Source organism: Rhinoraja longicauda, chromosome 7 (genome assembly GCF_053455715.1).
Source record: "Rhinoraja longicauda isolate Sanriku21f chromosome 7, sRhiLon1.1, whole genome shotgun sequence".
Classification (NCBI taxonomy): Eukaryota; Metazoa; Chordata; class Chondrichthyes; order Rajiformes; family Arhynchobatidae; genus Rhinoraja; species Rhinoraja longicauda.
The window spans coordinates 1,442,050-1,468,013 of NC_135959.1; the positions used below are offsets into that span (position 1 = coordinate 1,442,050).

At 51.1% G+C, this 25,964-nt stretch overlaps 2 protein-coding genes across 2 annotated transcripts in view; one reads left to right on the forward strand and one right to left on the reverse strand.

Annotated features, from left to right (window-relative positions):
• LOC144595021 (E3 ubiquitin ligase Rnf121) overlaps nucleotides 1–25,964 on the forward strand; it is a 239,684-nt gene that overhangs the window by 82,758 nt on the left and 130,962 nt on the right. The gene's annotated exons all lie outside the window — the stretch shown is intronic.
• LOC144595017 (X-ray radiation resistance-associated protein 1-like) lies at nucleotides 1,083–25,843 on the reverse strand. Its single transcript, XM_078401939.1, has 10 exons — nucleotides 25,548–25,843; nucleotides 22,167–22,213; nucleotides 20,399–20,512; nucleotides 18,139–18,229; nucleotides 15,365–15,486; nucleotides 13,003–13,320; nucleotides 9,220–9,373; nucleotides 5,763–5,878; nucleotides 4,882–4,987; nucleotides 1,083–1,306 (listed from the first exon to the last, which is right to left on the reverse strand). The coding sequence occupies exons 1-10, from the start codon at nucleotides 25,834–25,836 to the stop codon at nucleotides 1,083–1,085; spliced, it is 1,581 nt and encodes a 526-aa protein (XP_078258065.1). The 5' UTR covers nucleotides 25,837–25,843.

The window sequence follows — 25,964 nt, forward strand, 5'->3', positions numbered from 1 at the left end:
AGTCAGTCACTGGTCCAATCTCAATATGCCTGGATCCTGGCTGACTTCAACATAGAGACTCCAGTACTCCGAATGCTGGAGTAACTCGGTGGGTCAGGCAGCATCTCTGGAGAACATGGAGAATTTGAAATGGAGAACCAGAGGACATAGGTTTAAGGTGGGGGCGGGGGGAGATTTAATGGGAACTTGAAGGGTAACTTTTTCACACAGAGAGAGGTGGGTGTATGGAACGAGTTGCCGGAGGTCGCTGAGGCAGGGACTATCACATTTAGGCAAGTACATGGATAAGATTGGTGTAGAGGGAAATGGGCCAAATGTAGGCAGGTGGGGCTAGTTTAGATGGGGCATGTTGGTAGGTGTAGACAAGTTGGGCTGAAGGGCCTGTTTCCATGCTGTATGACTATGGCTAGGTGACATTTTGGGTCGGGACCCTTCTTCAGAGTTCTGCGGATAGAATGGTTAGTCTGAATGAACCCGACCCGAAATGTCACCTATCCACCTCCAGAGATGCCGCCTGACCCACTGAGTTACTCCAGCACTTTGTGTCTTTTTTTGTGTAAACCTGCAACCACAGTACCTTGTTTCAACTTGGGGATTAAACTGAGCAGATGTAGTGAGATTCAGCTGTGAGTGCCCATGGCCAGGCCCTGCTTCTGCACGGTGACTTCCCGGAAACCATTCCCCCCTCCCCCAACGTGGACTGCTCAACTGCTCGGGACAAGGCCCAAAAAGATGGAGTAACTCAATGGGACAGGCAACATCTCTGGAGAGAAGGAATGGATGACGTTTCGGACCCGAAACGCCCATTCCTTCTCTCCAGAGATGCTGCCTGTCCCGCTGAGTTACTCCAGCTTTTTTGTGTCTATCTTCGTGTTTAAACCAGCTTCAGCAAGCAGTTTCTTCTTACCCACCCAACTGCTGTGGGCAGTGAACGGTAAAGGAGGAAGCTGCAACAGTGAGGCAAAGTTACAGGAGCATTTATCGTCAAAAAACGTGGGTTGGTTTTCAGAGTAGGTGCTTGCCAGCTGTTGGGTCGGTGGAGAGACGGGGGGGGGGGGGGGGGGGGGGAGGGGAGGCAAGCCCTAGTCCCAGTTGCAGCTGGGTCCCTCCACGTGGGTGAAGCTGTGGGGAGGCTGCTCGGCCTCTGGCACGTTTCCCTTCTGCTCCACGCACTCCTCTTGGAGCCTGTTGAAGTTGTCCGTCAGCCTGCGCCGCACCTCGCTGTATTTCTGCTGCATGACCCTCAGTAGAACGGTCGCCTCGCGGTAGTCCTGGCTGCTGGCGTCCTTAGCCCTCAGGACCTGAGCTGTGAGCAAGAGCAATGTTAGGGGTGCCAACTTCCTCACTGCCAAATACGGGAGAAGGTGACGTCACCGCCCCGCGCCCCACGTGACCTCACCCAGCCAGCGGCCACGTGCTCCCGCTCTACCAATGGCGGACTGTCCGGGCCTACACTGTCCGGTCTACAGCCCCCCCCCCCCCCCCCCCAGGCCTAATACGGGACAAGGGCGGTCCCGTATGGGACAAACCAATTTAGCCCAAAATCCGTGATGTCCCGGCTAATACTGGCCAGTTGGCCACCCTAGGCAACGTCCCCAGGCTAGCGACCGCCTGCAGTCCTCCCATTGTCGGGCCGCTGGAGCTCAGGGAGTCCAACTACCTGCCCAGAGATCTCATCAGACATTGCAGCAGAATTGGGTCATTCAGCCCATCGAGTCTACTCCACCATTCAATCATGGCTAAGACACAAAATTGCTGGAGCAACTCAGCGGGACAGGCAGCATCTCTGGAGAGAAGGAATGTGTGACTTATCGGGTCGAGACCCTTCTTCAGACTGATCACTTCTGACTGATGCTGCCTGTCCCGATGAATTTCACCAGCATTTTGTGTCTACGGTTTAAACCAGCATCTGCAGTTCCTTCCTACACATTCAATCATGGCTGACCCTATTCTCCTGCCTTCTCCCCATAACCCCTTTGTCCTTACTAATCAAAACTCTATCAATCTCCGCTTTAACAATATCGACTGACTTGGCCTCCACCACCGTCAGTGGCAATAAATTTCACAGATTCACCACCCTCTAGTTAAAGAAATTCTTCCCCATCTCCTTTCTGAAGGTACATCCTTTTATTCTGAGGCTGTGCCCTCTGGTCCTAGACTCTCCCACTAGTGGAAACATCCTCTCCACATCCACTCTATCCAGGCCTTTCACGATTCTGTATGTTTCAATGAGGTCCGCCATCCTTCTAAACTCCAGCGAGTACAGGCCCAGCACCGTCAAACACTCGCACAGTAACCCGATCATCCATAGAATCATTCCAGTAAACCACCTCTGGATCCCCCCCAACACCAGCACATCCATCCTCGGATATGGGGCACAGTTACTGGATTAGTGCTTCAAGGGTTAAGATGGGATTGTTCTTCTGGGGCAGAACAGGCTAGAAGGAGATTTAAAGGTGTTTGACCAACAGGGGAAGAAACTATTAATGGCTGGGGCAAAGGATGAGGACCAAACCAAAGGGGAGCTGCAAATGGATGACCCATCTGCCCGATCCAACTCCTCTCCCCAAAACAGAGCTGGAGGAACTCAACAGGTCAGGCAGCATCTGTTGGTCTGAACAAGAGTCCTGACCCGAAAATTCGTCTGCCCATTTCCCTCCACTTTGTGTTTTGCTGTATCTGCAGTTCCTTCATCTCCAATTCCTTTCACTTGTCTTATTTGTTAAGTTTCCTGAAGGGGTGGGAGTGCCAACTATCTCACTCCCAAATAAGGGACAAGGTGACGTCACCGTCCCACGTGACCTCAACCAGCCAGCGGCCACGTGCACCCGCTCCACCAATGGCTGCACCCGGGCCTCTGGACCTACACTGTCCGGGCCTACACTGTCCGGATCTACACTGTCCGGATCTACACTGTCCGGGCCTACACTGTCCGGGCCTACACTGTCCCGGATCTACAGTGTCCGGGCCTACACTGTCCGGGCCTACACTGTACGGATCTACACTGTCCGGGCCTACACTGTCCGGGCCTACACTGTCCGAGCCTACACTGTCCGGGCCTACACTGTCCGGGCCTACATTGTCCGGGCCGATAGGGCCTACGGACCTACTGTGTCCGGGCCTAATACGGGACAAGGGAGGTCCCGTACGGGACAATACAATTTAGCCCAAAATACGGGATGTCCCGGCTAATAAGGGACAGTTGGTAACCCTATTGAGGGGAGACCCGATAGAAGTATATACGATGATGAGAGGCACAGATAGGGTAGACAGTCAGAACCTGTTTTCCTGAGTGGAAATATGACAGACTAGAGAGATAGCTTTAAGATGAGGGGGTCAAAGTTTCAAGGAGATGTGTGGGGCAAGTGTTTTACACAGAGGGTGGTGGGGGCCAGGAACATGCTGCCAGTGGTGGTGGTGGAGGCAGATACAATAGTGATGTTTAAGAGGCTTGTAGATAGGTGCGTGGATATGCAAGGAATGGAGGGATTATGGATCACATACAGACAGATGTGACTAGCTAGGCATCATGTTTAGCACGCAATACGCTGTGGTTTATACTCCATGATAAGACAGAGGCCAAGATATTTCCAGTATCGGGAGAGACTTTAGACTTTAGAGATACAGCGTAGAAACAGGCCCTTCGGCCCACTGAGTCCGTGTCGACCAGCGATCACCCTGTACACTAGCACTGTCCTACAATACAAGCGACAATTTACAATTTTTACCGATGTCAATTAACCTACAAACCTGTGCGTCTTTGCAGTGCTGGAGGAAACCAGAGCACCCGGAGAAAACCCACGCGGTTACAGGGTGAAGATACAAACTCCGTACAGACAGCACCTGTAGTCAGGATCGAACCAGGGTCTCTGGCGCTGTGAGGCAGCAGCTCAACTGCTGCGCCACCGTGCCGCCCCAATTCTTGAATAAGGAGGTATCATAACATCAAGGGAGGGAGGGCAATCATTTAAACCTGAGGTGTGTAGAAATGTCTTGCAGAGGGCTTAGTTTGGTTTAGTTGAGAGATACCACACAGAAACAGGCCCTTTCGGCCCACCGTGTCCGCGCCGACCAGCGATCCCCGCACACTAACACTATCCTATACCCACTTGGGACAATTGTTACATTTACCGCCAATTAACCTACAAACCTGCACATCTTTGGAGTGTGGGAGGAAACCGAAGAAAACCCACGCAGGTCACGGGAAGAACGTACAAACTCCGTACAGACAGCACCTGTAGTCAGGATGGAACCCGGGTCTCCGGTGCTGCATTCACTGTCAGGCAGCAACTCTGCCGCCGTGCCACAAGATGGGGAATCTCTGGTAGCCCACCCAGAGGATGGGGGAGGTGGCATCACTGGGAATGTTTAAAGAGGTTTTGAAGAGTTGGGAGGGGGGGATGAAGGGTGAGGGGGATCTGGCACAGAAGTGGAGGTGAGGCCTGGTGCAGACCAGCTGTGGGCATGTTGAATGGCGTGCTGGGGCCGAGTTCCTCTTCTACTGTGTCGGGCAAGTTCCACATTGGGAGAACTCTGCAGGATGTGTTGGAGGTGTAGGAAGGAACTGCAGATGCTGGTTTAAATCGAAGGTAGGCACAAAATGCTGGAGTAACTCAGCGGGACAGGCAGCATCTTTGGAGAGAAGGAATGGGTGACGTTTCGGGTCAGGGCCCTTCGGTCTGAAGACCTTCCCCTCAGCCATCAATGGACCATTCTAACATTTCTGTGATCTGGGGGGGAGTGCATGACCACCCAAGGCTCTTTGAAGAGTAAGGAGGTTTCGGGAGGAGATGACTCAAGAGGTCATTCCGCGCTGCAGTGGGATAGCCTGAAGGGGCGAGGGGCTGAATGGCGATCGGAAGCAGAACTCTGATGGAGTACCTAGAGGCATGACGGTCAGTGCTCTCTGCTCCCTCATTGTTCTCAGTATCTCCTCCATTTGCTCCGCTTTGCTTCTGCGAGTCGTGGGTTCTGGAAGTTTCTGAGGCTGCATCAAAGGAAAACAATCAACATCCTACACAGGTACTGCTCTCCGCCCTCCCCTCGTCCCCAGGACCCTCGGTAAGATTGGGAAGCCCAGCGGGGAACCCAGCGACCAGGCACCAAGACAGTGGACACTGATCAGCCAAAACATTATGACCTGATGAGCCAAACCATTATGACCACCTGCCTAATATGCTGTTGGTCCTCCGTGTGCAGCCCCATACGCAGCAGGGTGCGATGCACTGTGTATTGTGACACATTCCTCCCGTGACCACCATTAACATTTTCTGTGACTTGTGCCACATTCGACCTTCTGTTGGTTCGGACCAGACGGGATATCCTTCGTTGCCCTCGCGCATCGATGAGCCTTGGGCGCCCAACACCCTGTCTGTCGCCGGTTTGTGGTTTGTCCCTCCTCGGACCACTGTCGGTCGGTACTCACCACTGCTGACCGGGAGCACCCCACAAGCCTTGCCGTTTCACAGATGCTCTGACCCAGTCGTCTGGCCAGAACAATTTGGCCCTTGTCAAAGTCGCTCAAGTCTTTACTCCTGCCCATTTCACCTGCATCCAACACGTCAACTTCAAGAACTGACTGTTCACTTGCTGCCTAATATATCCCACCCCTTGACAGGTGCCATTGTAATGAGATAACCAATGTTATTCACTTCGCCCGTCAGTGGTCATAATGTTTTGGCTGATCGGTGTATATCCACTGACTTGGCCTCCATGGCCCTCTGTGGATGCAGTGATGCAGGATTGCAGTAGCAGGGAGATACCTTCCTGTGCATGGGCTGGGCACGTTCCTGCTGGAGGTTGACTGTGGCGAAGGGGTCAGGGTAGAGTTGCAGCTTCCGGAGCCGCCACTCCAGCTGCCGAACATTACGCTGAATTCCTGAGGGGAAAAAAATATCCAATCAAGAAAAGCATGGAAGAACCAACGACTGAAACAGGGTCAGACCTGGAACTGGTGAAGGCAATCGAGGTGAGAAAGAGTCTGTGAACCACACCTGGTTCAACCTGTCTTTAGAGTTTGGAGTAGGGTTGCCAACCTCCGCACTCCCAAAAACGGGGCAAGGTGACTCCACCGCCCCACACTCCCACGTGGCCGCTGGCTGGGTGAGGTCACGTGGGGCGCGGGGCAGTGACGTCACCCTTTGTCCCTTATTTCGGAGTGAGGAAGTTGGCAACCCTACTAATGCGGGACAAGGGCGGTCCCGTACGGGACAAACTAATTTAGCCCAAAATACGGGATGTCCCAGCTAATACGGGACAGTTGGCAACCAGCGATCCCCTCCCCCCCCTCCCCTGGCACCATCCCACACACTAGGGTCAATTTACAATTTTACCAAAGCCAGTTAACCTGTTTTACCGAAGCCAGTTAACAAAGCCAATTTTACCAAAGCCAGTTAACCTACAAACCTGTACATCTTTTGAGTGTGAGAGGAAACCCCAGCACCCAAAGAAAACCCACACGGGTCACGGGGAGAACGTACAAACTCCATACAGACAGCACCCGTGGTCAGGATCGAACCCGGGTCTCTGGCGCTGTGAGGCAGCAACTCTACTGCTGCGCCACCGTGCCTCCCCATGTCCTGTACAGTCCCAGATCTCCTCTCCCCCACTCACTTCCCCTTAAACAACGACACAACTTTTAACTTCTAACATACAACTGAAAAACAAACCTGTTGGACATAGAAACGTAGAAACAGCAAATAGGTGCAGGAGTGGGCCATTCAGCCCTTCGAGCCAGCACCGCCATTCAATATGATCATGGCTGATCATCCAAAATCAGTACCCCGTTCCTGCTTTCTTCCCCATATCCCTTGATTCCGTTAGCCCCAAGAGCTAAATCTAACTCTCCCTCGAAAACAGTGAATTGGCCTCCACTGCCTTCTGTGGCAGAGAATTCCACAGATTCACAACTCTCTGGGTGAAGAAGTTTTTCCTCATCTCAGTCCTAAATGGCCGACCCCTTATTCCTAAACTGTGACCCCTGGTTCTGGACTCCCCCAACATCGGAAACATTTTTCCTGCATCTAGCCTGTCCAATCCCCTAAGAATTTTACATGTTTCTATGAGATCCCCTCTCGTCCGTCTAAATTCCAGTGATCACAGAGAGAAGGTACAAACTCCACACAGACAACGGCTGAGGTCAGGATCGAACCTGGTCTGTGGCTCTGTGAGGCAGCAGCTCTACCCGCTGCACCACTGTGGTGATGTGAAAATCACGTCGGGTCATTTCAGATCTGAAGTGTCATAAACTTAAGATATTAACTTCATTTTTCTTTCTTCACAGGAGCTGCCTGACCTGCTGGGTACCTCAGCATTACCATGCCGCGGGATGGTGATGTCATCTGAACACAGGTGACAGGTGAGGTACAGGTACAATGAAAATCTTGCTTGCAGCAACATCACACGCACATGGGTTCAGACAACATGCCACAGAGTGCAGTGGAGGCCAAATTACTGGATGGATTTAAGAGAGAGTTAGATAGAGCTCCAGGGATATCAAGAGTGGAATCAAGGGATATGGGGAGAAGGCAGGCACGGGTTACTGATTGTGGATGATCAGCCATGATCACAATGAATGGCGGTGCTGGCTCGAAGGGCCAAATGGCCTCCTCCTAATGTTATCCCACTTTTCAAGAAAGGAGGGAGAGAGAAAACGGGAAATTATAGACCAGTTAGTCTGACATCAGTGGTGGAGAAGATGCTGGAGTCAATTATAAAAGACGAAATTGCGGAGCATTTGGATCGCAGTAACAGGATCGTTCCAAGTCAGCATGGATTTACGAAGGGGAAATCGTGCTTGACTAATCTACTGGAATTTTTTGAGGATGTAACTAGGAAAATTGACAGGGGAGAGCCGGTGGATGTGGTGTACCTCGACTTTCAGAAAGCCTTCGACAAGGTCCCACATAGGAGATTGGTGGGCAAAATTAGAGCACATGGTATTGGAGGTAGGGTACTGACATGGATAGAAAATTGGTTGACAGACAGAAAGCAAAGAGTGGGGATAAATGGGTCCCTTTCAGAATGGCAGGCAGTGACTAGTGGGGTACCGCAAGGCTCGGTGTTGGGACCGCAGCTATTTACAATATACATCAATGACTTGGATGAAGGGATTAAAAGTACCATTAGCAAATTTGCCGATGATACAAAGCTAGGTGGCAGTGTGAACTGTGAGGAAGATGCTATGAGGTTGCAGGGTGACTTGGACAGGTTGTGTGAGTGGGCGGATGCATGGCAGATGCAGTTTAATGTGGATAAGTGTGAGGTTATCCACTTTGGTGATAAGAATAGGAAGGCAGATTATTATTTAAATGGTGTCAAGTTAGGAAAAGGGGACGTACAACGTGATCTGGGTGTCTAAGAGCATCAGTCACTGAAAGGAAGCATGCAGGTACAGCAGGCAGTGAAGAAAGCCAATGGAATGTTGGCCTTCATAACAAGAGGAGTTGAGTATAGGAGCAAAGAGGTCCTTCTGCAGTTGTACAGGGCCCTAGTGAGACCGCACCTGGAGTACTGTGTGCAGTTTTGGTCTCCAAATTTGAGGAAGGATATTCTTGCTATTGAGGGCGTGCAGCGTAGGTTTACTAGGTGAATTCCTGGAATGGCGGGACTGTCATATGTTGAAAGACTGGAGCGACTAGGTTTGTATACACTGGAATTTAGAAGGATGAGAGGGGATCTTATCGAAACGTATAAGATTATTAAGGGGTTGGACATGTTAGAGGCAGGAAACATGTTCCCAATGTTGGGGGAGTCCAGAACCAGGGGCCACAGTTTAAGAATAAGGGGTAGGCCATTTAGAACAGAGATGAGGAAAAACTTTTTTAGTCAGAGAGTTGTGAATCTGTGGAATTCTCTGCTTCAGAGGGCAGTGGAGGCCAATTCTCTGAATACATTCAAGAGAGAGCTAGATAGAGCTCTAAAGGATAGGGGAGTTAGGGGGTATGGGGAGAAGGCAGAAACGGGGTACTGATTGAGAATGATCAGCCATGATCACATTGAATGGCGGTGCTGGCTCGAAGGGCCGAATGGCCTACTCCTGCACCTATTTTCTAATGAACAAGTAACATTAGGTCACATGGAATAGGAGCTAATTAGGCCGAATGGCCCATCAAGTCTCTACTCCGCCATTCAATCATGGCAGATCTATCTCTCCCTCCTAACTGCATTCTCCTGCCTTCTCCCTGTAACCTCTGACACCCGGGTGAAAGACTCTCTTACCGACGGGTTCCACAAAGTAGGGGTCAGTCGTAGCATCCAAGAGCTCCTCGTAGCCTCTGTACCTCTCGGGGACATCTGTTGCCACCGAGGGGCCCTCTGTCTGCTTTGCCTCCAAGACCACCATGTCTTCCGTGCTGAACGCTGCATCTTCAACCTTTGGGAAGAGATGGGAACATCGGATATTGAAATATACAAGATGGTGTGTATGTAGGATGGCCAACTGTCCCGTATCAGCCGGGACATCCCGTATTTTGGGCTAAATTGGTTTGTCCCGTATGGGACCGCCCTTGTCCCGTATTAGACCCGGGGGGTGTTGATGGCCCAGACACTGTAGGCTGGGACAGTGTAGGCCCGGACAGTGTAGGCCCGGACAGTGTAGGCCCAGACAATGTAGGCCCGGACAGTGTAGGCCCGGACACTGTAGGCTGGGACAGTGTAGGCCCGGACATCGTGGGCTCGGACAGTGTAGGCCCGGACAGTGTAGGCCCGGACAGTGTAGGCCCGGACAGTGTAGGCCCAGACAGTGTAGGCCCGGACAGTGTAGGCCCGGACACTGTAGGCTGGGACAGTGTAGGCCCGGACATCGTGGGCTCGGACAGTGTAGGTGCGGACAGTGTAGGCCTGGACAGTGTAGGCCTGGACAGTGTAGGCCTGGACAGTGTAGGCCCGGACAGTGTAGACCTGGACAGTGTAGGCCCGGACAGTGTAGGCCCGGACAGTGTAGGCCCGGAGGCCAGGGCGCCGCCTAACGGAGGAATCCGCCTCCTGGCCAGGGCGGCCGCCATTGTTGGAGCGGGAGCACGTGGGGCGTGGGGCGGTGACGTCACCTTGTGTCCCTTATTTGGAGTGAGATAGTTGGCAACCCTATGTGTATGTGTCACAGTCGGCATGGTCGATACAGGCTGGGACCATGGGCTTTGCACAGAGTGCAGACATGGTGCAGGGCAGAAAACAATGGTTCCAAACATCAGACAGAATTAAAAGTTCCACTTTGAAGGGCAAAGTGCTGTGAGGATTCTGAGCTCAGAATGCACCATCACTCACAGTCCTGAGTCCAGAGTCCAGGACTAGAGGGCATAGTCTCAGAATTAAAAGACGTTCCTTTTGGAGGGAGATGAGGAGAAATTTATTTTGTCAGAGGGTGGTGAATCTGTGAGATTCTTTCCCACAGACGGCCGTGGAGGCCACGTCAGTGGATATTTTTAAAGCAGAGATAAACAGATTCTTGGTCAGTGCGGGTGTCAGGGGTTATGGGGAGAAGGCAGGAGAATGCGGTTTGGAGGGAGAGATAGATCAGCCACGATTGAATGGTGGAGCAGACCTGATGGGCCGAATGGCCTAATTCTGCTCATGTCATTTATGAACGTATGACTCCATTGCCAAGTTGAGGAGAAGCCGGCGTTGATGGTATCGGTGACTGCAGCAGTGCACGGCCTGTGGAATCAGCAGTGCACGGCCTGTGGAATCAGCAGTGCACGGCCTGTGGAATCAGCAGTGCACGGCCTGTGGAATCAGCAGTGCACGGCCTGTGGAATCAGCAGTGCACGGCCTGTGGAATCAGCAGTGCACGGCCTGTGGAATCAGCAGTGCACGGCCTGTGGAATCAGCAGTGCACGGCCTGTGGAATCAGCAGTGCACGGCCTGTGGAATCAGCAGTGCACGGCCTGTGGAATCAGCAGTGCACGGCCTGTGGAATCAGCAGTGCACGGACGTCATTGACAATAGGTGCAGGGGGAGGTCATTTGGCCCTTCGAGCCAGCACCGCCATTCAATGTGATCATGGCTGATTATCCACAATCAGTGCTCCGTTCCTGCTTTCTCCCCATATCCCTTGATTCCGTTTGCCCAAGAGCTAAATCTACCTCTCTCGGGGCAGCGGGGGTGGGGGAAGATTGTGAGAATGGGGGAGAATTTAAAAATCCCATTGATGTGGGATTAGCATTAATGGGTGTTGCCGGTCGGCAAGGACTCAATAGGTCATATTTCTACGCTGCTTAGATTGATAGTTTAGCTTATTGTCATTTGTACCGATGCACAGTGAAAATATTTTTTTAATTGCGTGCTAACCAGTCAGGGGAAAGACTGCACATGATTACAGTCAGAAGGCAGTGGAGGCCAAGTCTCTGAATGCTTTCAAGAGAGAGCTAGATAGAGCTCTTAAGGATAGTGGAGTCAGGGGGTATGGGGAGAAGGCAGGAACGGGGTACTGATTGAGAATGATCAGCCATGATCACATTGAATGGGGGTGCTGGCTCGAAGGGCCGAATGGCCTCCTCCTGCACCTATTGTCAATCAGGCCAGATACTGGATAAAATTAATAGATTAGTTAGAGTAAGAAATGCTGCCGCTGAAATTTCTTACAAATTGTTGTTAAAAATAAATTTGTCCATCTTCTTAAGGGAGAGATAAACACATTCTTGATTAGAGTGGGTGCCAAGGGGTATGGGGAGAAGGCAGGAAAATGGGATTAGCCACGAGCGAATGGTGGAGTAGACTCGATGGGGCCGAATGGCCTAATTCTACTCCTACAACTTGTGAAATAAAGATTTGAAAGAGTGGGTAGACACAAAATGCTGGAGTAACTCAGTGGGTCAGGCAGCATCTCTGGAGAGAAGGAATGGGTGATGTTTTGGGTCGAGACCTTTCTTCAGACTTCTCTCCAGGAGATGCTGCCTGAGCCACGGAGTTACTCCAGCATTTTGTTTCTATCTTCGGTGTAAACCAGCGTCACATTTTAAAGTGTGGTGCGATTGTAATGAGTGATGATACATCCCTTTCTGGGGCCTACACACAAGGAGGCAGAAAACTGGCCTTGGCACCAGCTTTGTGTGTGTGTCTCTTTATGACTGTGAGAAAAGAAGTTTAAAAAAAACATTGAGACAATAGACAATAAACAATAGGTGCAAGAGGAGGCCATTCGGCCCTTCGAGCCAGCACCGCCATTCACTATGATCATGGCTGATCATTCTCAATCAGTACCCCGTTCCTGCCTTCTCTAAACTATCTCACTTATATATCTCTAAACTATCTCACTCCCAAATAAGGGACAAAGGGTGACGTCACCGCCCCGCGCCCCACGTGACCTCACCCAGCCAGCGGCCACATGCTCCCGCTCCACCAATGGCGGCCGCCCGGGCCGGGAGGCGGGTTGCTGCGGTAGAGTTGCTGCCTCACAGCGCCAGAGACCCGGGTTCGATCCTGACTACGGGTGCTGTCTGTACGGAGTTTATACGTTCTCCCCGTGACCTGCGTGGGTTTTCTCCGGGATCTTCAGTTCCCTCCCACACTCCAAAGACGTGCAGGCTTGTGGGGTAATTGGTTTGGTATAAATGTTTTTAAAAATGTGTGTGTATGATAGTGTTGATGATCGGGGATCGCTGGCCGGCGTGGAATCGGTGGGCCGAAGGGCCTGTTTCTGTGCTGTATCTCTAAACTAAACTAAAACAAAAACTGCATCAGTCTGAGGAGGGCCTAGACCCAATACGTCACCCCGTTCCTTCTCTCCACAGATGCTGCCTGTCCCGCTGAGTTACTCCAGCATTTAGTAATGTCTATCATCAGTCTAAAATAGAAACTAAACCTGTGCTGTGCTGTGTTCTGTTAGACAATAGACAATAGGTGCAGGAGGAGGCCATTCGGCCTTTCGCACCAGCACCGCCATTCACTGTGATCATGGCTGATCGACCCCGTTCCTGCCTTCTCCCCATACCCCCTGACTCCGCCATCTTTAAGAGCTCTGTCTAACTCTCTCTTGTTGATCAGTTTTCTCATGGAAGAGCTCACCTGGGTCATGAAGAATCCTTCCGCTGGCCCGCCCTTGGCCGTGGCCTCTCCCGGTTGCTTCTCTGGAGCGGTGTTGGTGGTGCTGGTGGTGGGGTCGGGATCGCTGCCCTCTGTCGTGCCGCCGTCCTGTGGCGCTGACGCTGGTTCTGTGCCGGCGTGGCCTGCAGCCTCGGCCCCAGCCCCAGCCCCGGCCCCTGCCTCTCCAGGATGGGCCCCTCCAGGCCCAGGCCCAGGCCCAGCACTTTCCAGGCCCAGCAGCCGCCGGGCTGTTTCCAGCATCAGCGGCTGTCTGGGGATCTTCAGAATGCGAGTGTCGACCTGGAACAACAAGACTCACACGTCAACCTCACCTCACTGCAAACGTACAGCAGAGAAGCACAGAGAGCGACGTATAGCGAGAAGGTGGTGCAGCGGGTAGAGCTGCTGCCTTACAGTGACGGAGACCCGGGTTCCATCCCGACTACGGGTGCTGTCAGTACAGAGTTTGCACGTTCTCCCCGTGACCTGCGTGGGTTTTCTCCGGGCGCTCCGGTTTCCTCCCACACTCCAAAGACGTGCAGGTTTGTAGGTTAATTGGCTTGGTGTAAATGTAAAAATTGTCCCCAGTGTGTGTAGGATAGTGTTAGTGTGCGGGGATCGCTGGTCGGTGTGGACTCGGTGGGTCGAAGGGCCTGTTTCCGCGCTGTATTTCTAAACTAAACTAAACTAGATAGGCACATGGATAAGGATCTGGAGGGATGTAGGAAAATAACTGCAGATGCTGGTACAAATTGAAGGTATCACAAAATGCTGGAGTAACTCAGCAGGTCAGGCAGCATCAAGGAGAGAGGGATTGGGTGACGTTTCGGGTCGAGACCCTTCTTCAGACTGATCTGGAGGGATATGGGTTATGTGCAGGCAGATGGGTGAAGGTGTGGGCATTGTGTTCAGCATGGACATTGTGGGCAGATGGGCCTCTTCTTGTTCTGTACTGGTCTATGTTCATGTTAGGGTTAGATGCAGTTGTGTAATGAAGAAGGACACCAACCCAAAATGTCACCCATCCTTCTTCTCCAGAGATGCTGCACGACCCGCTGAGTTACTCCAGCACTCTGTGTCTATCTGCTGGAGTAACTCAGCAGGTCAGGCAGCATCTCTGGAGAACACCTAGCTAACGGAAGGACCATTCAGAAGCCTGATCACAGAGGGGAAGGAGCTGTTCCTGAGTCTGGTGCTGCGCACTTTCAATCTTCTGTCCAACGGGAGCGGGGAGAAGAAGGAATGGCCGGGGTAGGACAAGCCTTTGATTATGTTGGCTGCTTTCCTGGGTCCGCAGTGGCCCGGCACCGTGTGATGTACAGTTTGAATGAATGAATATGTTTATTGACCAAGTATGTGCACATACAAGGGATGTGCCTTGGTGCTCCGCTCGCAAGTAACAACACGAACATACAGTAAACAATTAAGAATAAAGCATAAAACATTAAAACATTAAGAATAAAACATCACAGTTTAAACATGTGAGTGAAATAAACCAGAGCAAAAAGAGGCTACAGACTTTTGGTTGTTGAGTAGAGCTGCTACTCGTGGAAAAAAAGCTCTTTTTATGTCCGGCTGTGGCTGCTTTGACAGTCCGGAGTCGCCTTCCAGAGGGAAGTGCTTCAAAGAGTTTGTGGCCAGGGTGAGAGGGGTCAGAGATGATCTTGCCCGCTCGCTTCCTGGCCCTTGCAGTGTACAGTTCGTCAATGGGGGGAAGGTTGCAGCCAACAACCTTCTCGGCTGATCGAATGCATTCAGTCGCATTCAATGCGATATGTGCGAGACAGTGGTGCAACTGGTCGAGCCGCTGCATCAGATTGAGGGAGACCCGGGTTCCATCCCAACCAGAGTGGGTTGTGTAAGGTCATAGGAATAGGAGTAGAATTAGGCCATTCAGCCCATCAAGTCTACTCCACCATTCAATCATGGCTGATCTATTTCTCCCTCCTAACCCGATTCTCCTGACTTTGCCCATGACCTCTGACACCCGTACTAATCAAGACTGTAGTCAGTTGGGTTGCCAACTTCCTCACTCCCAAATAAGGGACTAAGCAACGTCACCGCCCTGCGCCCCACGTGACCTCACCCAGCCAGCGGCCACGTGCTCCCGCTTCACCAATGGCGGCCGCCCGGGCCGGGACGCGGGTTGCTACGCAACCTCCGTTACGCTAACACACTCGACCCCACTCCCCAACACGCTCCGTTAGCCTAGTGTCCCGGCCTACAGTTCCCCCCGGGCCTAATACACGACAAGGGCGGTCCCGTACGGGACAAACCAATTTAGCCCAAAATACGGGATGTCCCAGCTAATACGGGACAGTTGGCAACCCTAGTAGTCAGTCACCTTGCGCTTGGGATTGAAGGCCTTGAGGGGCGGTGGGCGGGCGGCTGCCTGTGGCTTGGTGGTCACCACCTCCATCCCCAGCCTCTCCTTCAGCATTGTAACCACCAGCTGCGGTTTCTTCCCTGTGGGTTAAATCAGACAGGACCGGGCTGAGAACAGTGCAGAATACGTTTAATCTTAAAGGAACGTTTAGACAGGTACATGGAAATGGCAGATTTACATGGATATGGGCCAAATGCAAGCACGTGGGACTAGTGCAGAGGGGTCAGATTGCGTTTAAAGGAGATATATTTACACAGAGGGGGGTGGGGGCCTGGAACGCACTGCCAGGGGTGGGGGTGGAGGCAGATACGATAGTGGTGTTTGAGAGGCTTTTGGACAGGGGCGTGGATACGCAGGGAATGGGGGGATATGGATCACGTGCGGGCAGAGGAGATTAGTTCAACTTGGCATTGTGTTTGGCACGGACATTGAGGGGCGATGGACCAGCGCCCTGTTCCTGCTACACTCACCTCCAGATTCAGGGACAGTTTCTTCCTGGCTGTTATCAGGCAACTGAACCATCCTACCACAACCAGAGAGCGGTCCTGAACTACTATCTACCTCATTGGAGACCCTCGGACTATCTTTGATCGGACTTTGCTGGCTTTACCTTGCACTAAACGTTATTCCCTTATCATGTATCTATACACTTTGAATGGCTCGATTGTAACCACGTGTTGTCTTTCCGCTGACTGGTTAGCACGCAACAAAAGCTTTTCATTGTACCTCGGTACACGTGACAATAAACTACACTGAACTCAATTGTACTAAACTGAACTGTACTGTTCTATGTAAGTTATCCCATGTCAGCCTTGTGGTTGATGATAAGGGAGGAGATTTTAGGTTGCATAGAAACTTAGAAAATAGGTGCAGGAGTAGGCCCATCGAGCTAGCACCTCCATTCAATATGATCATGGCTGATCATTCTCAATCAGTACCCCGTTCCTGCTTTCACCTCACATCCCTTGATTCCGTTAGCCCTAAGAGCTAAATCTAACTCTCCTCTTCAAAGCATCCAGTGAATTGGCCTCCACTGCCTTCTGTGGCAAAGAATCCCACAGATTCATAACTCTCTGGGTGAAAAAGGTTTTTCCTCATCTCAGTCCTAAATGGCCTACCCCTTATTCTTAGTTTGTGGCCCCTGGTTCTGGACTCCCCCAACATGGGGAACATGTTTCCTGCATCCCTCATCTCAGTATGACGGTGTTGATGTCGTGATTGAGTTGGGAAAGATGATGGCTGATGGGTTGGGTGCAGGGAACGTGGGGCAGGGGTGGCTGCATGACAGCCACTGTTGCTGCTGTATTCAGCAGAGCGAGGGTGTGTGGTGTGAGGTCTCTCACTGTTCACCCGTGCGGGCCACCCGTTAGTTCATCAGGGCAAACGGCGGTGGTGGCCGCGGCAACCAGATGTGGAGGAAAGAACTGCAGATGCTGGTTTACACTGAAGGTAGACACAAAATGCTGGAGGAACTCAGCGGGACAGGCAGCATCTCGGGAGAGAAGGAATGGGTAACGTTTCGGGGAAAAGATGCTGCCTGTCCCGCTGAGTTAAGCCAGCATTCTGTGTTTATCATACGGTCAGAGGGATAGGGGACAAATGTGCACAGATGGGACTAGCACAGATGTGGCAGCTTGTTGGGCAGGGACAGGATGGGCTGAAGGGCCTGTTTCTATGCAGTGTGACTCTACGGTTTATGTAATGAGTCGTGGCTGCTCAGGATACTTCAGTTCTCAGGATAATGGGCAACGTTTAATCATCTCTCCGATGGTTTCCTTGCTCCAGCGATTAAATGATTCACCTCTGGTATCAGTAGTTGCGGTTAATCTACAATGTACGTTCCAGACAGTCTAGATTGCTCACAAACCCGTGACTACACTGTCAGGAAGGACAAGAGTTCATGAGTTCTAGGCGCAGAATTAGGCCATTCAGTCCATCAAGTCTACTCCGACATTCAATCATGGCTGATCTATCTCTCCCTCCTAACCCCATTCTCCTGCCTTCTCCCCATAACCCCTGACACCCGTAGTAATCAAAAATCCTCTTCAGACTGATGTCAGGGGAGGGGGCAGGACAGAGATAGAATGTAGTCGGAGACAGGAAGACTAGTGGGAGAACTGGGAAGGGGGAGAGGATGGAGAGAGAGGGAAAGCAGGGACTATCTGAAGTTAGAGAAGTCAATGTTCATACCGCGGGGGGTAAGCTGCCCAAGCGAAATATGAGGTGCTGTTCCTCCAATTTGCGCTGGGCCTCACTCTGACAATGGAGGAGGCCCATGACAGAGAGGTCAGTGTGGGAGTGGGAGGGGGAGTTAAAGTGTTGAGCCACCGGGAGATCAGGTAGGTTGAGGCGGACTGAGCGGAGGTGTTCAGCAAAACTATCGCCGAGCCTGCGCTTGGTCTCGCTGATGTACAGGAGTCCACACCTGGAACAGCGGATACAGTAGATGAGGTTGGAGGAGGTGCAGGTGAACCTCTGCCTCACCTGGAAAGACTGTTTGGGTCCTTGGATGGAGTCGAGGAGGGAGGTAAAGGGACAGGTGTTGCATCTCCTGCAGTTGAAGGGGAAGGTACCTGGAGAGGGTGTGGTTTGGGTGGGAAGGGACGAGTTGACCGGGGAGTTTCGGAGGGAACGGTCTCTGTGGAAGGCGGAAAGGGATGGAGATGGGAAGATGTGGAGATGGGAAGATGTGGCTGGTGGTGGGATGCCGTTGGACACCAGATATAATCTACCGGCGTTGTGGATGATGGGGTTATTGTAGATGTTCAGCTTGGTCAACGCTGGGAACAGACAGATTGCTAACAACTCCTCATCGTCAGATATCTGAAACACACAGGACAAGGGAACATTAGGAAATTGGAGCATTAGGAAAAGGGAGCATTTGTAACCACCTCATTCTGTGGAGAGTGCAAGCAACATTTTACCAGCTAACACCATGGTTCCGTTCCATGAGATATCTATGGAACTGATTGCCACAGACGGCTGTGGAGGTAGGTTGCCAACTTCCTCACTCCCAAATACGGGACAAGGTGACGTCACCGCCCCGCGCCCCACGTGACCTCACCCACCCAGCGGTCACGTGCTCCCACTCCACCAATGGCGGCCCTTAATTGGGAGTGAGGAAGTTGGCAATCATCCCACCACAACCAGAGAGCAGTGCTGAACTACCCTCTACCTCTTTGTTGACCCTCGGACTATCCCTGATCGGACTTTGCTGACTTTACCTTGCACTAAACGTTATTCCCTTATGTATCTATACACTGTGAATGCATCGATTGTAATCATGTGTTGTCTTTCTGCAAAAGCTTTTCACTGTACCTCGGTACACGGGACAATAAACGAAACTGAACTGAACTCTTGATTAGTACGGGTGTCAGGAGTTATGGGGAGAAGGCAGGAGAATGGGGTTGAGAGGGAGAGATAGATCAGCCACGATTGAATGGCGGAGTGGACTTGATGGGCCGAATGGCCTAATTCTGCTCCTAGAACTTATGACATCGGAGCAGAATTAGGCCATTTGATGCATCGCGTCTGCTCTGCGATTCGATTATGGCTGATCTATCTTTCCCTCTCAACCCCGTTCACCTGCAGTCTCTTGGAGTATTTTCCAACAGGGTTAACCCAGCATGCTCTCGTAGAGTCTCACAGAACCAAGATGGACCTTCAGCCCAGGGTGGCCAACTGTCCCGTATTAGCCGGGACATCCCGTATTTTGGGCTATTTTGGGTTTGTCCTGTACGGGACCGCCCTTGTCCCGTATTAGGCCCGCGGGCCGCTGTAGGCCGGGACACTGTAGGCTAACGTAGTGTGTTCGGGGAGTGGGGCCGAGTGTGTTCGCCTAACGGAGGTTGCGTAGGCCCGGGCGGCCGCCATTGGTGGAGCGGGAGCACGTGGCCGCTGGCTGGGTGAGGTCACGTGGGGCGCGGGGCGGTGACATCACTTTGTCCCGTATTTAGGAGTGAGGAAGTTGGCAGCCCTATTCTATAACAACATGTAAAAGACATTTGGATAGCTACATGGATAGAAACATTTAAAAAATAGGTGCAGGAGTAGGCCATTCGGCCCTTCGAGCCATGCAATATGATCATGGCCGATCATCTAGTTCTTGCTTTTTCCCCATATCCCTTGTTAGCCCTAAGAGCTATATCCAACTCTCTCTTGAATACATGGATAGGAAAGGTTGAAAGGGACATGGGCCAAATGTGGGCGGGTGGGCGTAGCGTAGATGGGGCATGTTGGTGGGCATGGACATGCTGGGCCGAAGGGCCTGTTTCCCTGCTGTATGACTCCACGACTCTTCCATGCTGACCAACATACCAAATCTCTGCTAGTCCTATTTTGCTGCGTTTTGGTTGGTAAACCTCTAAACAGGTTGGGCTGAAGGGCCTGTTTCTGTGCTGTACCACCCTGGAGGAGCAAATGGAGAGGCCAGGCGGAGTTGGTGTTCGAAGTAACGGGCGATTTATTCAAACTGGTACGCACCAGAAGACCCGTCAAAGCCAATCTGAGCACGACTGGTACAGCTGTTATATTCAGTTGACAAGATTACTCCAGCATTTTGTGTCTACCTCTTGAAGTTGGTGTGTTGGATGCAGGAGAAATGGGCAGGAGTAAAGACCTGAGCGACTTTGACAAGGGCCAAATTGTTCTGGCCAGACGACTGGGTCAGAGCGTCTCTGAAACGGCAAGGCTTGTGGGGTGGTGCTAAAGGATCTGCTGCTAATGTTTTGGTGCCAGATACCACAGGACACCTTCAAGGGTCTTGTAGAGTCCGTGCCTCAGTGGGTGGGCGCTGTTTCGGCGGCACACGGAGGACCAACAGCATATTAGGCGGGTGGTTATAATGTTTTGGCTCATCAGCGTATTTTCTATGTTTCTATGTAAAGGTCAGGGATTTGGGCGTGTGTCCTAGGATACACTTTATTCCAAGTTTGGCGTAAAGGTAAAAGGCAAGGGGAGGCAGAGGAACCCGGTTCAGAACTCAGCCAGTACCTTGTTACTCGCGAGACTGAGGTGTGTGAGCGCAGAGAATGGAGGAAGCAAATCATACAATGGATTTGGGAAGCACAACCTTTTGACTTCAAGGGTTTTCATCGAATCTTGACTCTGGAAAAAAAAGAATGGCTTGATTTAGTTTAGTTTAGTTCAGAGATACAGCGTGGAAACAGGCCCCTCGGCCCACACCGACCAGCGATCCCCACACACAAACACTACCCTGCACACACTAGGGACAATTTATATTTACACCAAGCCAATTAACCAAATAACCTGCACGTCTTTGGTGTGTGGGAGGAAACCGAAGATCTCGGAGAAAACCCACGCGGGTCACGGGGAGAACGTGCAAACTCCATACGGACAGCGCCCGTAGGCGGGATGGAACCCGTGTCTCTGGCGCTGAGGCAGCAACTCTACCTCTGCACCACCGTGCCGCCCCTTTAGCTGAGTGTCTCTTCAGAACTGAATACAACATACCACCTGAACATGTAACAAAAAAATGTTCCCTCCTCATTCCACAATGCCCAGTCTAGGATGACCTGCCCTCCAGTTGGTTCCTCTACATATTGGCTCCGAAAACCATCCCGTATACTGTCCAGGAAATCCTCAGTGCAGTTACCAATTTAGTTAGCCCAACCTGTATGTAGATTAAAGTAGTTCAGTCTGAAGAAGGCTCTCGACCCGAAACGTCACCCATTCCTTCTCTCCTGAGATGCTGCCTGACCTGCTGAGTTACTCCAGCTCTTTGTGAATAAATACCATGATAACTGCAGTACCTTTGCTACACGCATCCCTAATTTCCTGTTGATGCTATACTGCTGTTTGTTTGGTGGTCTGTACACAAAGTGGAACTCTCTGCCACAGAAGGCAGTGGAGGCCGATTCACTGGATATTTTCAAGAGAGAGTTAGATTTAACGCTTAGGGCTAAGGGAATCAAGGGATATGTGGAAAAAGCAGGAACAGGGTACTGATTAAGGATGATCAGCCTTGATCATATTGAATGGCAGTGCTAGCGGTATTACATACTGTAACTACACTGTACAACAGTTTAACACACTGTACCTACACTGTACAACAGTATAACACACTATACCTACACTGTACAACAGTTTAACACACTGTACCAACACTCTACACTCTACAACAGTATAACACAGTGTACCTACACTCTACGAGCAGTTTAACACACTGTACCTACACTCTACGAGCAGTTTAACACACTGTACCTACACTCTACGAGCAGTTTAACACACTGTACTCTACACTCTACACCAGTTTAACACACTGTACCTACACTCTACGAGCAGTTTAACACAGTGTACCTACACTCTACACGCTACACCAGTTTAACACAGTGTACCTACACTCTATGACCAGTTTAACACACTGCACCTACACTTTACGAGCAGTTTAACACACTGTACCTACACTATACACCAGTTTAACACACTGTACTCTACACTCTACACCAGTTTAACACAGTGTACCTACACTCTATGAGCAGTTTAACACACTGTACCTACACTATACACCAGTTTAACACACTGTACTCTACACTTTACACCAGTTTAACAGTGTACCTACACTCTATGAGCAGTTTAACACACTGTACCTACACTATACACCAGTTTAACACACTGTACTCTACACTTTACACCAGTTTAACACAGTGTACCTACACTCTATGAGCAGTTTAACACACTGTACTCTACACCAGTTTAACACACTGTACCTACCCTCTACGAGCAGTTTAACACACTGTACCTTTATAGCGGAAGAGGTTCTGCCAAGTGAAGGCTGGTGCAGGGAATCTGTAAAGGGATGAAGGCAAGTTAGTGACTGGGCGGGAATGTGCCAAATAATCATAATCATAATAATAATCATAATCACAATCCTACTTCATTCGCCAAGTGTGTTTTGCAACATACGAGGAACTTCATTTGCCGTACAGTCACAACAATAAAAAGTAACAGGACACACAAAATACATTTGAACATGAACACCCCCCACAGTGACTCCTCCACATTCCTCACTGTGATGGAAGGCGAAAAAAAGTTCAATCTCTCCCATCTTTGTCCTCCAGCGGTCGGGGGCCTCGAACCTTCCGTTGACGGGACGATCTTGACTCCCGTAGCCGGCGGCGGGCCTTCCTCGTCGGGGCGATCAAGCTCCTGCATCGGGGGGGGGGGGGGGATCTCAGCTCCCCCACGCCGGGCGATCTACCCCGGGTCGGGGCTTGTTGAACATTGTGCGGCTTTTGGAGCTTCCTGACGTCAGTCTCAACCCGAGACTGCGAGCTCCACGATGTTAAAGTCCGCAGGCCGCGGTTGGAGCGCCGATCCCAGGCAAAGGATCGCAGGCTCCGATGGTAAGTCCACGCCTTGTGGTGGGGCTCAAAGTCAGTCTCGAGCAAGGCCGCCAGCTCCACGATGTTAGGCCGCAGAGCGACCGGAGATACGATCCGGAAAACAATCGCATCTCCGGCAAGGTAAGAGATTGAAAAAAAGTTTCCCCCGACCCCCTCTCCCACCCCCCACATAAAACAAACCAGAGAACATTAACACAAACTTTTAAAACTCACTAAAAACAACAAAAAAAGAGAAATAGGACAGACAGACTGTCGGCGAGGCTCCCATCGAAGTGCCACCCTAATGTAGTATAGGGTAGGAACTTGGGAATGTAGTATATTGTGGGAATATTATTTACAGAAGTCAAATAGAGTCCTGGACTGTACAACATGGAAACTGGCCCTTCTTCAACTCAGGCTTAGACTTAAGTTTACCATTGTCATGTGTACTGGGGGGACAGTGAAAAGCTTTTTTTTGCATGATATCCAAACAGATCAGATAACACTAGGGATGCCAACTGCTTCGTATTAGCCGGGACATCCCGTATATTGGGCTATTGGTTTGTCCCGTACGGGACTGCCCCTGTCCTTCATTAGGCCCGGACACTGTAGGCCTGGGGCCGCTGTAGGCCCGGACAGTGTAGGCTAACGGAGTGTGTTCGGGGAGCGGGACTGAGTGTGTTCGCCTAATGTGGGTTGCATGGTGGAGCGGGAGCACGTGGCCGCTGGCTGGGTGAGGTCATATGGGGCGCGGGGCGGTGACATCACCTTGTCCCTTATTTGGGAGTGAGAAAGTTGGCACCCCTAGACAACACTCTCCATAAATATAATCAAGTCAAACTCAAGTACAATAGGTAGAGCAAAGGGGAAGATACAGAGTGCAGAATATAGATCTCAGCATTGTAGCGCATCAGTTCCAGACAAAGTCCAATGTCCGCAATGGGGTAGAGGTGAATCGGACAGTACCCTAGCTAATGGAAGGACTGTTCAGAAGCCTGATCACAGGGGGGAAGAAGCCGTTCCTGAGTCTGGTGGTGCGCGCTTCCAAGCTTCTACCTTCTGCCGGACGGGAGCGGGGAGAAGAAGGAATGACCGGGGGAGGATGTTTAGTTTCGTTTATTTAGTTTAGAGATACAGCGCGGAAACAGGCCCTTCGGCCCACCGGGTCCGCACCGACCAGCGATCCCCAAACATTAGCACTATCCTATACCCACTCGGGACAATTTACACATACACCAAGCCAATTAACCTGCAAACCTGCACGTCTTTGGAGTGTGGGAGGAAACCGAAGATCTCGTGGAAAACCCTCGCGGTCACGGGGAGAACGTACAAACTCCGTACAGACAGCGCCCGTAGTCAGGATCGAACCTGGGTCTCCGGCGTTGCAAGCACACAAAAAAGTGTGTTCCCAAAAGTGTGTTCCCAAAAAAAGTGTGTTCCCAAAAGTGTGTTCCCAAAAAAAGTGTGTTCCCAAAAGTGTGTTCCCAAAAAAGTGTGTTCCCAATAAAAGTGTGTTCCCAAAAGTGTGTTCCCACCGTGACCGACCTATGCCTTTGATTATGCTGGCAGTTTTTCCGAGACAGTGTGAAGTGTGGGTGGAGACAATTGTAGAGAAGCGTCTGGTCTGTGTAACCGACTAGGCTGCGTCCACAACTCTGCAATTTCTTGCAGCCTTGGACAGAGCTGTTCTCAAACCAAGCTGGTTGTCAAGGGTTACGAGGAGAAGGCAGGAGAATGGGGTTGGGAGGGAGAGATAGATCAGCCATGATTGAATGGCGGAGTAGACTTGATGGGCCGAACGGCCTAATTCTGCTCCTATCACTCATGACCAAGCTGCGATGCATTGCAATAACGTGCTTTCCACCATTTGGGAGTGAGGAGGTTGGCAACCCTAATCTCATCGTAGTTGGTGAACCAGCCCACCGTAGTGGGGCCATCTGCAGATGGAGTTAAAGCTGAATTTCTGAGCGTGTAGGGTGGGTGTAGTTCGGAACTGGGGAAGAATCCCGGCGAGGTATCCCTCTCTTTCCAGACCTTCCGGAAGGAATGGCTATGGTTGGAAGAACTGGAAGCAAGCAGGTTGGCTCTGTGGCCTCCCAGGGTCAGGGGGTGGTGGCATTCCACACATCCACAGATCCCTAATTGGCAAGAAGGGGCAGCAGGAGACTGTTTGTGGATCGAGTGCCATTTGTGTTTTAGTTCATTATCTCAGGGCTCCATCTCTGTTTAATCAGCTGTACACATTTTGGAGGATCTGGCAGGAAAGACACTGGACCTGAAATGTGATTAAAAAAACACTTTTTAGCTCCATATATGTTGTGGGGGGGGGGGGGGTAATTTTAAAATAAAGCTTAACAGTAATAATTCCCTGTGCTTTGGTATTGGGAAGCAAAGTCTTCTGTGAATCTGAGCAAGCTGGAGATATTCTCTAGTGTTAAGAGGCCCTAATGTAATGTTTTAGATTTAGATTTTTTAGATTTAGAGATACAGCGCAGAAACAGGCCCTTCGGCCCACCGGGTCCACGCCGCCCAGCGATCCCTGCACATTTTAAATGCAGGAAGAGGTAATTGCTTGTATAACTCTAGTTTTGGAGTGAAATTGAATATGGATGGGTTGTCTGACTGTCTACTTTGGGTGAAGTTTTCCAATAAAATTGATTTTTTTTTAAAGGGTCAAATGTCCTGTTCAAAGTCTCTCGGTGACATTAAAAATTCAGTGATCATAAGGTGGTCATCGTCTGTACAGTCCTAGATCATTGGCTGGAGGGAAGGGAAAGCAAAGCAGAGATTACACTCACGGTACATGTCTCCTCCCTCTTTATTCTCATCATCAGATTCAGCATTCTCCCCATCCATGTCCTTGTCCACTTCCACTTCCTCTTCCTCCCTTTCCTCCATGTCAACTTCCTCTTCCTCCCTTTCCTCCTTGTCCATTTCCCGCTTGACCGTTTCCTCTTCCTCCACTTCCCGCTTGACCGTTTCCTCTTCCTCCACTTCCTGCTTGGCCGTTTCCTCTTCCTTCATTCCCAGTTTGGCCACTTCCTCCTCCTTCCCCTTTTCTTCTTTCCCTTCCTCCGTCCCACCCATCTTCTCATCCTCTTTCCTCTGCTCCACTCCCTCCCTCTCCCCCTCTTTTCCTCCCACCCCAACAATCTCTCCTTGCTTCACTTCTTCCTCTTCCCCTCCTCTCTCCCCCTCCCCTCCTCTCCCCTCCA